The following is a 12918-nucleotide window of genomic DNA, read 5'->3' on the forward strand; positions in this document are numbered from 1 at the left end:
GAGAGGGAAAGCAGGGGAGATTGGAATGTGAATATAAGAATTAACCAAGTACCGAAAAACCAACAGACTCTCTAATACCCAATCACAGAAATAAAACTGCACACACCTTGTACCTAAAACCCCATTGCTTTTCCTTCTCTGGATGGATGGATGTGGCAGCCATGGCTCTAGCTGTAGGGGACACTGGGGTTACAGGTACATTTCTCTCCTCTCCCAGTCAGAAAAAAGCTGACACAACACAAACCAGTCATAAGCCTTCATGAGCAAGGCCAACTTTTCACCCTCTTTGACTGATGTTTGTCTAACAGTCCCTTATAATTTCACTTGATACTCTAGTATGTTTTGCCTCATGCAGAACAGAAGTGTATGTCAGCTCTGAACAATCACATAACCTCTCCTGCCCCCATGTGGAGATGAAGAGCCTGCAGAGTCCTCTCAGCATGTAAGTCGTACCAATAGGAATCTCACTGACACCGTTAAAAATAAACACCCGACCCACATTCCCATTTTCTTCTGGTCTAAGAATTATAGGCAAATAACGAACTGGAAATAACTAAAATCAAACTAATGTGGACTCACTTTTCCGCTTAATCACTTTCTGTGCTCGGAACTTGATGAGTGTGTCCAGAAACCATATGCACCGGGCCTGGCGGTCTCGGCTCTCCTCACTTGCTGGCAAGGACTTCAACGCTTCTATGACAAAGGAGCAGTGGCTAAAACAAGGGAGGGGAAGGGGAGAATGTGCGCTGTAAGCCCGGCTCTGTCACCCCTCACACCTGGTACCCTCACATATACTCTCAGGCCAGCACTTGGGCTCCCCAGAGACAATCAATGCCAAGCGTAACATTGGGGGATACGGTCCATCTCGAGCTCCCAGCCCAACGATAAGGCTTCGCCACCCTCTGCGCAGCCACAGGTTCCATGCACTCAGAGGCCAACTCTCTCCCTTGAATGCCATCCACAGCCTTGGGACTACCGGTCTAGAAGCCCCAACATTCTTGAAAACACTGGCTCGTTCATGTTCAAATGCTGAACACACAGTGATCCTCAATGACTGACACCCAAAGGGCTGCTTCATGTCTGACTACTGTGTCCCAACATTATGCCCTCAGACACTCCATCTGCTCAAGTCGGAGTACCTGTTCTCTTCGATCATCTTCAGTATTTCTTCTGATGTGACATTCCTGAAAGCTTCAGATGGGCTCCGAAGAGCTTCATACTCCGCAGGGGAAAGAACCAGTTACTGGTCAAGAGCACAATCTGACCAAGACGGAAACATCTAACGAGCTAGATCATCACATTATGCCCTCAGACACTCCATCCGCTCAAGTCGGAGTACCTGTTCTCTTCGATCATCTTCAGTATTTCTTCTGATGTGACATTCCTGAAAGCTTCAGATGGGCTCCGAAGAGCTTCATACTCCGCAGGGGAAAGAACCAGTTACTGGTCAAGAGCACAATCTGACCAAGACGGAAACATCTAACGAGCTAGATCATCTTCTAGAGGCCTCATTTTAGAGGTGGGAAAGCTGACGCTCAGAGAGGGGCAGATCACACAGCACTCGGGGCAGAGCTCAGGGACTCAGCTCTCCAGGCTCCCAGCCCAGACCTCATTCTGTCTGGGCTTTCCTGCCTTCTCATCACAAAGCCACTGTAAGCATTTTCCATCTCACTGGACCCACAAGTAGGGAATTTTACATGTCAATCCTTCCTTTTACAAAACCAGTCTGCCCTAGACTTTGGGCCTTGGCTGGCTTAAAGTCATATTTGGACTATTCAGAGTGATTCCCACAGGGCTGAGCTGTGGATGTTTGGCATTTTGCTGAGGAATGGGTCTGAATCCCAGGGGCTGAGAAGTTGGCTTGGAGCAGGACCCTCAGCTAGTCAGGAAGCATAGCTGACTTCCCAGCAACAGCACTGGGCAACTGCAAAGGTCAGGATGTAGCTTCTATGAGTGACATGGACCACTGACCCCTCAGAGAGCCTGGCTGTGCCATCACGTGCGCACACTCTAACTTGTGAAATAGGTAGCATTTCCACCAAAAGAAGGATACGGTCTTCAAATTTGTATACGTCTTCAGGCTTGTCTGCATCCGCGTGGCAGGGAGGAAGGCAGAGGGAGTCGTCTTGCAAGTTATCGTGGAGGGCATCATTGACCAGAGCTTTTCAGTAAAGGAAGAGTCAGTGTGAGTATCATCCTGTTAAGCATCAGATTCCCCAACACGCTCTGCAACCTGTGCACACAGGATCAGAACCAGCCCAGAAACCTCTGATCTGAATGCTCCCGCCAATGAGGCCAGATCTCGCATCAGGCTGACAGCTCCAGCACCACGATGTCCACTCATGACACAAACCGAACTGGGCCCTAGAGAAAGTGCATCCATGTGGTATCCCCTCAAGTAACTTGCAGGACAGTCAGGAGAGAGGTGAGCTAATATTTACAATACAACACGAGAAACTAAAAGTGAAGGATAGTAAAACAACAGCCTTTGATGGCTTAACTTCCAGAAAATTTCTCTACATATTATTAAAAAAAGTCAAATTCCAAAACTGTAACTACCACACAGAAATAACCATGTAAAAATTAAGTATGTATATAGACAAAGACAGAGAGGAAAACAGGAAAATTGTAACAGTTATTCTGGTAGAATGACGAGAAAATAGGTGAATTATTTTTCTTTTTAAATGTCCTTAAATAGCTGAAAGTAAACTGAACAAAAATATTCAAAAATTTACTTAGACGTTAAAATATGTCTTTGAATGAACAAAGGGACATATTTCTGTATTTCTGGATGAGAAAATATAATATTGTAAAGATGTTGATTCTCCCCATATTAATCCCAACTGTATTTTGAAGGAACTTGACAAAAGAATCTTTAAGATTCTCTAGAAGAAAAAGCCTGCTCTAGCAACTAAGACATTTATGAAAAATAAGGAGGTGGGGAGGATGAATCTGCCCTGTCAGACAATAAACAGATGAGGAGGCCACTATAATCAAGCGCCCACTGGAATGCTGGGACAAAACACAACTCAGAACGTGGCAAATGATAAACTTGACTTTTAATTTAGGGCACGGTGGCGGCAGGCGAAGGGCCAATAGCAGGGAGCTCGATGCTTCCACAGCTCTGGGAGCGTTGCAGGCGAACCGCCTTAAATTCTCTTTTGCAAAGAAAGGATGGAGTTGGGGACTAGCTCATCATTTGGAAAACATATAATTAGGTCTGTACCATATGCCCAAAAAAGTATTCTTCATTAAGCTTTAGACGCAAAAATAAAATTATGAAAGTATGAACAAAAACATGAAAAATATTTCTATTATTATAGGGTATGGAAAAAATTTTCCAAAAATTACTGAAATTCCATTTTAATAGAAAAATTGTTCTTATGTAAAAACTTTCTCTTATGTTCGTATAATGTATTTGAACAATAAATATATATTTTAAATAATACAATTAAATATTCAAGCTTCTAAGGAATTTAGTAGAAAAAAACCCACTGACCCCAAAGTGAAACACTGTCTCCAGAGGCTCAGTTCACCATCACACCAGCCTTACTGACCAATACAGACTTGAAGCCCTCTCTCTCCTCTGTGCCCTGCAGGCTGTAACCCCGGCACCAAGGAATAGTGTGCACATACCCATTCCCTGGCCTGTCTCCTCTCCAGGACTGTAAGCTCACTGAGAGCTGACTACATCAGATGTTTCTTAGTACCTCCTGAGTTGGTTCCCGCAATGGCCTTCAGCGAGAGACAGGAAGAAATCCAGCCCTAACCCCTATCATTTCCATCTACTGGGGCGGGTAAAAGATCTCAAGAGAAGAGAAAACTCTCTGTGAGCAGATTCTTACCCCAACTTCCAGATGCTTACCGGTCACACCCTTTGTATCAATAATACTCTCTGCGGCTTTAGCTACTGCACGGTTCAAAGATTCATTGCCAACTCTGTTCATTCTCCTGGAGTTCAGAGCCCGCTTCTGTTTGGTGGTACCGAAGGCTTCAATGCAAGAGTCCATCTGTGCAAGAGACAAATTTGATCACTGGCGTCAGGCTAGGCACTGCTCCTCCTAGCTATGTGACTATCGGAAACTGTCAGCCTCTCTGAGCTTATAAATTGGGCTGAATTATAGCTGTTACAAGAATCAAATGATATCAACAGATCTGAAGAACTTGCTTTGTACTAGTAAATAGGAATGGGCCATATACAAATCAACAGCCTTCATCTGTAAAATGTAAAGACTTGCCTTGGCCAGTGTGGCTCAGTTGGTTGAGCACTGCCCCATGCACTGAAAGGTGACTGGTTTGATGCCCAGTCAGGGCACATATTCAGGTTGTGGGTTCTATTCCTAGTTGGGCTTTGTACTGAAGACAGCCAATTGATGTTTCTCTTTCACATCAATGTTTCTCTTTCTTTCCTTTCCTCTCTAAAATTCAATAATATATATATATATATATTTTAATGTAAAGATTTGACTAGAATTAGGGTTGATAAATCTGTGGCATGCAGTTTAACATTTTCCCACTCCTACACCCATAACAGCTATTGCTAACAGAGCACTCACTCTTTTCCTCTGAGCCAGAAGATGGCCTCACACCCCTTCTCAATACAGTAAGTAATACAGTGCTCCAGGCAGCACTGCAAACGCAATCAATTTGCCACCTTGAGGTGAGATGAGCTTTTTAGGAACATTCTACATTGAAAATCCTAAAGTTTACTTTGTTTTAATATGAAAATATCCAGGCTACAATCAATATTCTCTGAAACTTGTATTAAATTTTAAACATGTGTTATGCTACACCACTATCAGCTCAGAGAACCAGTTCAAAACATTGATTAGTACAGAGCCATGTATAGCTACCCCATATAGGTGGACTGCTCCCTATGAGGCTGATGAGGCTTATGCAGGTAAAAAATTGTCCAGACAACCCCAGAATGAATGAGCTGGGAACAGCGAGGGAACACTGTGTTCAACCAGCTCATTTTACTGATGGAGAAATCCTTACCCAGGGCCTAACTTGCTTAACGTCCCACATCTCAGTTCCATCACACTTACCTTATCTCTAAAAGTTTTGCTCTCACTCTCTGGTGTCAATTCACTCTCCACTGATTCATCTATCAAAACACAAAACAAACAAACACAGGGGGGAAAAGCAAAATGAAAGATTTGCTATCTGAAAGGCCTACAGATAGCAATACTGCTTGGTATTCATTTGTTTAACAGTTCACCTAAGAAACACAGACTTCTTTACTCCAGGACTTCCCAGAGCTTAACATGAGTATATACTGAACATTGAGTATATAGCTTTAGTATGCACTTAGGAAATCTGGAGAATTAAGGAGTCAAATGAAGGGGCCATTTGGTCCAGCCTCTTCAATAAGGAAAAATTAGGCCCCCAAATTAAATGGCTTGCCCCAGGTCAATATGCTGGATATAATAAACCAATATTTACAATTTATTACTTACAAAATAAAGATTTGTTTAATCAACAAGTTAATGAATAACTTTCTTTGTGTCTTTAAAAGAAGAGCATTTGGATATTTTAAATATAGTTACAGTTGTTTGCAAAGCAAGGAATTCTTAACCTAGAGACGATGGTCCCTTAGGAAACTCACAGATGGGCTTTGGAACTCAAGAGCATCATCCAAAAAGTTGCCGGCTCAATTCTGGTCAGGGCACATACCTAGATTGCAGGTTCAATCCCCAATTGGGGCACGTGTGTTTGGCAACCAATCAATGTATCTCTCTCACATCAATGTCTCCCTCCCTCCCCCTCGCTCCCTTCTCTCCTTCCCTTCCATTCTCTCTAAAAATCAATGGAAAAAATATCCTCCAACGAGGATAACCAAAAACTTGTTCAAATAAAAAACAAAACAAACAGAAAGGCACCCTTTTAAAAATAACTATAAAATGTGTTTTAAAATAAAAAACTCAAACCAATGCATCCAGCAAACCTAAAGCATGCAGCATTTCTTTGAGCCCTGATTGGGACCTACCTGAAAACAGTGGCTGCATGTTGAATAATTCAGCATCATATACTTCCATTTGGCTTGAGGTCTTGTTCAAAATTCCCACAAAGTGTCTGAGTAAAGAAGGAATAATACCAGTGACAATGGGTTATTCAAATGGTATTGTTTATACAACTTCCCTTTCGCTGCTTAAAAGTCCTCAACATTCTTTCTGCCCCAGTACACCTGGAATGCACCACTTGCTCAAAAGAAACAATAATCCCCCAGCAGCCATTCTCTGCATGGGGAGGGTTAATGATGTGGTTCTGGAGGGAAAAAGTGACAGGTGATTCTGGAAGCTGATCACATTTGGGCTCACTGATGCAGTGGAAAGCCCTTTTGGGATGTAAGACTGCAGAATTACACTAGAATTTACAGCACACATAAATTTTATGGAGGCAAAGACAAGTAAAGCCTTGGTGATTGTGGGAAGCAGACCAGTCTGAACTGGAGAATCTTTGTAAAGGGATGATGCAGTGTTAACAGTTTTAAGCGTATACTCATTAACCTGACTTCTACCAGGGTGGTTCAGTGGGGCTCTGAAAGGGCCTTGTTTGTGATTTACTGCTGTGTGCTGTCACAGGGACACTCTGCTTTATGCCAGGCCCAGCCAGTTATAGACTGTTCAGGATGGGCAATCGTCATTGTAGGGAGTGGGAGGGCAAGGGGCAGGGAGAGATTTGGAATCAATGAAGGGCAAAGTTGCCCAAAGTCAGCCCATTAGCAGCAGACAGTGCTAGACAGAAACCCCAGAGCCTCTGACACTACCAAATCCTTTTCCCATAGTTAGTCCTAAAGCAAATTTTTGGCAATAATCATCATATATTCTATATTAGCTAAGACAGCTGCCTTTCGGAAACAAGATTATAAATACGTCCTGGGGAAGTAATGTACAGTATGGTGACTGTAGTTCATACTGTATTGTACATTTGAAAGTTAAGAGAATAAATCTTAAAAGTTCTCATCACAAGAAAAAAAATTGGTAACTATGTGTGGTGAATGGATGTTAACTAGACTTATTTAAGTGACCATTTCATTATATATATATATCTAATCACTATGTTGTATACCTGAAACTAATGTCAATTATATCATAATTTTTTTTTAAAAAAATTTAAGAATACTACAAATAAATGAGGTTTTTAGGAAATTCAACAAATGCAAGTCAACTTTCTTTTCAAGAACGTCTACATAAAAATAAAAAAAAAAATAAGTAAAGAACATCTACATGCTGGTGTGAGGGCCCCCTGGCCTGGGAACACAGAAACTTGGTAAACCTCTCTAGGCCTCCCACTGCCCTTAAAGGCTGAGAACCGCAGTGCCAGGGCCACTGCCACTCCCCTCCCCTCCCCTTCCAGCTGCCCCGTCCCCTGTCCCTACCTGCACAGAGTGTTGCATTTGAGTGCTCCAGTCCCAAAATTAGTTCCCACGTAGGAAAGTCTGTCTGTTTCAGCTGCCTAAAATGCAGAGAGAAGCTCCATTACAACCAATGTTGAAAGGTATTAAGCATCTTACCTCTTTCCCACATTTGCCAAAAGCTTTAGAATCCAAACACAGTGGGTTAGAACTAGAGACGCTCTGAGAGACGATCGGGCCCCACCATCGCTCAGTAAATCTGGGTGCCCGTGAGGGAAAGACAAGAGGACTTTAGGAAAGGAAGCCCCAGACAGTGCTGGTTTCCAGTTGGTCTGAAAAGTTCTTGGGGAATCTGCACCACAGGACTTGGGAGAGAGACCTTGGGCTCCCCTCACTCACAGACATGCAATCAAATGATCCTGCAGGCAACCTCCAGGGTTGGAAGTCCAAGCCCTTCTTACACCTATTTGCCCACCTCTCCCACGACTGCTCCTTTTATGCTCTTACTAGTAGGACCAGGGAAATGGCCGATTCACTCCTCAAATATAGCCAAGCTTTGCTGCTTCTCTATGTTCGTCCTTGTTATCCTCTTCACCTGGAATACTAAGCCTCGGCTGTTAAACCCTCCTCCATCCTTCAGAGCTCAGCTCCATGTACCCTCCCCAGGAAGACATTCTGGCCAGCAGAGACTCTGCCTTGTACCTTCCCTCCCTCGGGCCCTGAGCTTTGTCTACTGGCATGAGTGCCCCTCGCATCCAGTTCTCACCTCTCTAGAGTTCTCTATACCATGCGTGGTAAAATCTCAAAGAACTCTCTAGAGCAGTGGTTCTCAACCCAAGGAAATCCCCCTTCCAGGGGCATCTGGGAATGTCTGACATTCTGGTTGTCACAACTAGGGGGTGCTATTGATGTACAGTGGGTAGAGGCCAGGGAAGTTACTAAACATCCTATGATGCACAGGGCTGCCCCCACAACAAAGAATTACTTGGGTCAACATGTTAATATCGCCAGGGTTGAGAAACCCACAGAGTGGGGCCAGGTCTGATTTAGCTGTTTCCCTAGCAGCTTAGGGCACAGGGCCACAGAAGGTGCTCAATAAATGCTGCTGAATGAACTTATGAATGAAAGGCCATCAGTTCACCAAAAGTACGAACCTGAATGGAGCCTGCCCCACACCCCAACCTGCTGAGGCTCAGCAGAGTTCTTTAAAGGCACCTTTGCTATCTCCCCCCTTTCTCCTCTCACTCACTCCCACATCCACCACACCCAGGAGGCCCACGGAGGCCTGCAGAGTGGAGGCAATGGGCCACTGCGGCACTCACCAGGATCCGCTGGCTCTTCTTCCTGGGATTGGTGGCGTCCTTGTTCTTGTACAAGCTGAAGCGCATGTTATCTGGATTCTGCAGCTTCCCATTGGAGAACTGAACTGTAAGGTCACAGCCCAAGAATGAGATGTGATCAGAAAGAATCACGCTGCAGAATGGGGAGGAGGAACTGGGCTGTGAGTGGGAAGCAGTGATGGGAGGGTGAGGATGGCAAGGTCCCGACCGGAAGTGAGACTGAAGGAGCCCCTGGTCCACGGGGTAGAGGGGATGCGGAGGTGAGGGAATAACTAGGGGAAGGGGGGCCGACTGAGGCGGCCTCATCCAGACCTAGAGAAACAGGGGGTATCCCTGCCCAGTGGAGATGAGGAAATGGAGCAGTTCTAAGACCTGGTGAATGAGAGCATGGCAAAATCCTGGGTAAATCCTTTGGGGAGGGCGTTGACTGGGATGTCCTCATCCAGGTATAAGGTGGAAACAAAGATGGTGGGATGACGGGGGAGCTCTGGCCGAGACCAAAGTAGCGGTGGGCACTAAGGCAGGGAATGGGGGGCAGGGGGTGGGGGTAGGGAATGGGGGTTTGGGGGAAGAGTCTTGGCCCTGCTGGGAAAGGAGCCGGCGGGAGGGCTCTGAAGGTACCGAGACGGAAAGGGAAGTCATGGGGGGCTCTGCTCCAGCTCCGCAGTCTTTACCCAGGACAGCTCTCTGGCTTTCGTCGGGCTCCCCACAGTACAGCCACTTCGCGCTCGGCAACACCTCCGCCGCCATGACCCCTCTCCGGTCGCCAAGCCCAGGAATTAAAGCCACTAGCGCGTCAGTCACACGCGGAGGCAGCGCGGTGGGCCGGAAGAGGCGGGACGTCGCCGGCCGCGTGGGCCCGCCCCCCAAAAGGCCCCGCCCCCTCCGCACTATGCTCTGAACGGGGAGGTGCGCCATTCCCGCCACGCCCATCATTCGCCCCGCCCCTCAGCGCGAAGAGGCGTGGTGTCCACTTAGTGCATCGCCCTAGCCTTGGCCTGCCTCTCCGAGGGGCTACACCTGATCGACCCAACATCCGCCTGCACCTTTAAGAGTTGTGGGGGACAAGGGTCCGACACGCCTAAAGTCTTGCAGCTTTTACCCAATAGTCATGAGGTTTCTTCTTGCTCAGCATGGACTAGATAGGGTATGATCTACCTCTCCTATGGTGACAAGTATATCTTACCAAAACCTGAAAGGCCAAGTTCAAATTTCGAATTCTCTGACAGGCACACCTTGAGCCCCAACTAAATGTGGCAGCTGGCAGACAGCAGTTGCTCTCCAGGGCCTCCACGCACACCTGTGGACATCCGTCCGTAAGTCCAAGCTTCGTCCACAATGGTGCAAACAGCTCCCAGTCATGGTCATTCCTCAGGCCTAGGCATGCATACATCTGTGGCCAAATCAACCCTTCAAGGATGGACCCAGGGAGGGGCCTACCAGGCTCAAAGTTTTTAGAGAGAGTGGAAGAGAGAGGGAAAGACAGAGAGAAATATCAATGTGAGGGAAATATCGTGCCCTTGACAGGAATCGAACCTAGGATCCTTTGGTCTGCAGGCCAATGCTCTATCCACTGAGCAAACCGGCTAGGGCCACAATTTCCTTTTGAGATGGTTCATTTTAAGCATATAGAAATGCAACTGATTTCTGTTTGTTGACTTTGTAGCCTGGTACTCGCTGAATTTTATTAGTTCTAACAGATTTTTGTAAAATCTTTAGGGTTTTCTAAATATAAGATCCTATCATGTGCAAACAGATATTCTTTCTTTCCAATGTGGATGCCTTTTATTCTCTTTCTTGACCAACTGCTCTAGCTAGAAATTCTGTTAAATAGAAGTTGTGGAAATGGGCATCCTTTTAAAAAAAATATTTATAATCCTATTGATTTCAGAGAGGAAGGGAGAGGGAGAGATAGAAACATCAATGTTGAGAATCCTTGATCAGCTGCCTCTTGCACACCCCCTACTAGGGATCGACCCACAACCTGGGCATATGCCCTTGACCGGGATCAAACCTGAGACCCTTCAGTCCACAGGCCAATGCTCTATCCACTGAGCCAAACAAGCCAGGGCTGAAAGTGGGCATCCTTTTCTTGTTTCTGATCTTAATGGAAAGGCTTCAAGACTTTCTCTATTGAATATAATATTTGCTGTGGATTTTCATATATAGTTTTTTTTTAGGTGGAGGTAGATTCCTTCTATTCCTTGTTTGTTGAGTGTGTGGTTTTGAATTTTGTCAAATACTGTCTGCATTAATTGAGATGATCATGGTTTTTTCCCCCTTCATTCTTTTAACGTGGTATATTGATCAATTTTTAAAAAAATGTTTTTATTGACTTCAGAGAGGGAGAGGGAGAGATAGAAATATCAATGATGAGAGAAAATCATTGATCAGCTGTCTTCTGCACACCCCCACTGGGGATTGAGCCTGCAACCACTGAACCACTCCACCGGCCTCGATCAATTTTTATGTATTGAACTATCCTTGCATTCCAGGGATAAATCCTACTTTGTCATTAGTAATGAAGGAGCCATAAAATGCGTATATCATTTTTTTGGTAATCCTCTGTTGATGCACATTCAGCTTTTTCTTTTTTTTCCTTCTATTAACAAAGCTGTGATCAACAACCTCCTATATATTTTCCCACATTTGTGTATTTCACCTAGGTTAATTTGTGCATTTCAGAATACATTTCTAGAAAGTTATTCCAGTTAGGAGGGAATGAATTCATATTTAAAATTTTGATAGATATTATCAAGTTATCTTCAAAGGCAGTGTCATTGGTACTTCGATCAACAATATAGGAGAGGGCCTATAGTACTCCTAAGTACTGAATATACAAATCTTTGCTAGGTTGTAAATTTGGGATTATGTCTAGCTCACAGCATTTTTGTAAGGGTCACATGTGAAAAGACCTCTCACACCACCCGGCTTATTGTCAGCATTCCTTTATCTTTTTCTTCTACTGCCCAATGTGGCAATAAAATATCTGTAAGGGCTATACAATGTCAGGGAATCTTAGAGAACAGAATTGACGATCAGACTTCATTGACGCTTTAAAGAAAGAAACCCCAAATGGCAATACTTCCAACCTATAACGTCTGTACAGACGCATCAGCTCTAATAATATTTTAGTGTTAAGTTCTGAGGCAGTGAGATATTTAAAAGTGTACACCTTCCCTTCCTCTAGAAACCCGAGGTGTTCCCCAGCCTGCCCTTGTCTTTGGATCCAAGCCGAGCTCCCGGACAGGAGCTCCCTGGCCAGTCTCCCTTCAGGGCTCGGACCCTCACTCCGAGGGTGCACCTGGGATCTCGGGAGCTTGCTACCATTCCACGTGTCTAATTTTGTTTTTTTGGAGGAAGTTGGTTTTGGAGATTGTAGGCTTCTGTGACCTACGGCTCGAAATGTGAAGCATGTGTGAGTAGGAAGCCCAGCCCCGTCAGTCCTCCGGCGCCAGAGCTGCGAGAAGCCACCCCCGTCTCTCCCCCTCGCACTGGACTTGGGGGGCTGTCGGGCCCAACTGCGATAACGTTGGTTCAACGTTTGCAGCCTGGATTTCGGCTAATTCAACCTAAACACCTTGGAATTTTATTTTTTCCAAAGTCTGCGACGTGAGAGATCAACTTCTGACCGCTGTGTGTGTGGCTCCGGCGAAGCGCACTCTTCCAACAGGGAGCCGGCTGGTCTCGGAAGACCCGGCGCTGGGGGAGTGGAAAAATCCTTCAGGCCCCGCGAAAGGTGGAACAAACCTTGGGCAGTCGCTATTGTGATTGGTGGAACGAGACAGAACGCCCTCTCGCCTCAACCACAATGGGTCTTGATTGGTTGTGACACACATTAGCTTTTCTATAGCCAAACCTAAAGCCGCTTAGTGGTGAATCCCGCCTTAAAGGCGTTTGATACCAGTGTTACGTGTTATAAGGAAAACGGTGATTGGCCACAGCCTCACGGATTCGGTCGGTAGTAAACATAGCGAGACTCCTGGGACCAGGGATTGGCCAATGTCCCGGAGCCTAGGAAATTCTTCCGGATTCCGCGCGCTGGTTGGCTGCTCTCCTGTCCCGTCCCCGCCCCTCTCTTGCTGATTGGTTGCAGTTCGGCCCGAAGGGAGGAGGTGGAGTAGGCGATGTCGCATTGCGTCACTTCCGTTTACTGTCGGCCGCTGCCGCGGTGTTCTCAAAGTAAGGCGGCCAACGGGCTGAGGGAGCTGGGGAACGAGA

The 12918-nt window shown here is 45.7% G+C and overlaps 2 protein-coding genes across 3 annotated transcripts in view; one reads left to right on the forward strand and one right to left on the reverse strand.

Moving 5' to 3' along the window:
• Positions 1-9529, reverse strand: part of POLR1E (polymerase (RNA) I polypeptide E) — a 14983-nt gene extending 5454 nt beyond the window's left edge. For both annotated transcript variants that reach the window (XM_015560519.1, XM_006758465.2), the window contains exons 1-9: positions 9372-9529; positions 8680-8783; positions 7382-7458; positions 5990-6075; positions 5049-5107; positions 3866-4010; positions 2054-2161; positions 1340-1436; positions 580-713 (exon numbers count right to left, since the gene is read on the reverse strand). In XM_015560519.1, the coding sequence (XP_015416005.1) occupies positions 580-713; positions 1340-1436; positions 2054-2161; positions 3866-4010; positions 5049-5107; positions 5990-6075; positions 7382-7458; positions 8680-8783; positions 9372-9447 (886 nt within the window). In that variant the 5' untranslated portion in view covers positions 9448-9529. The remainder of the gene's footprint in view (positions 1-579; positions 714-1339; positions 1437-2053; positions 2162-3865; positions 4011-5048; positions 5108-5989; positions 6076-7381; positions 7459-8679; positions 8784-9371) is intronic.
• A 3305-nt stretch (positions 9530-12834) lies between these two features.
• Positions 12835-12918, forward strand: part of ZBTB5 (zinc finger and BTB domain containing 5) — a 14962-nt gene continuing 14878 nt past the window's right edge. The window contains exon 1 of the mRNA XM_015560520.1: positions 12835-12879. The gene's annotated coding sequence lies outside the window, so the exon portion shown is untranslated. The remainder of the gene's footprint in view (positions 12880-12918) is intronic.

This window comes from Myotis davidii, unplaced genomic scaffold (assembly GCF_000327345.1).
Source record: "Myotis davidii unplaced genomic scaffold, ASM32734v1 scaffold534, whole genome shotgun sequence".
Lineage (NCBI taxonomy): Eukaryota > Metazoa > Chordata > Mammalia > Chiroptera > Vespertilionidae > Myotis > Myotis davidii.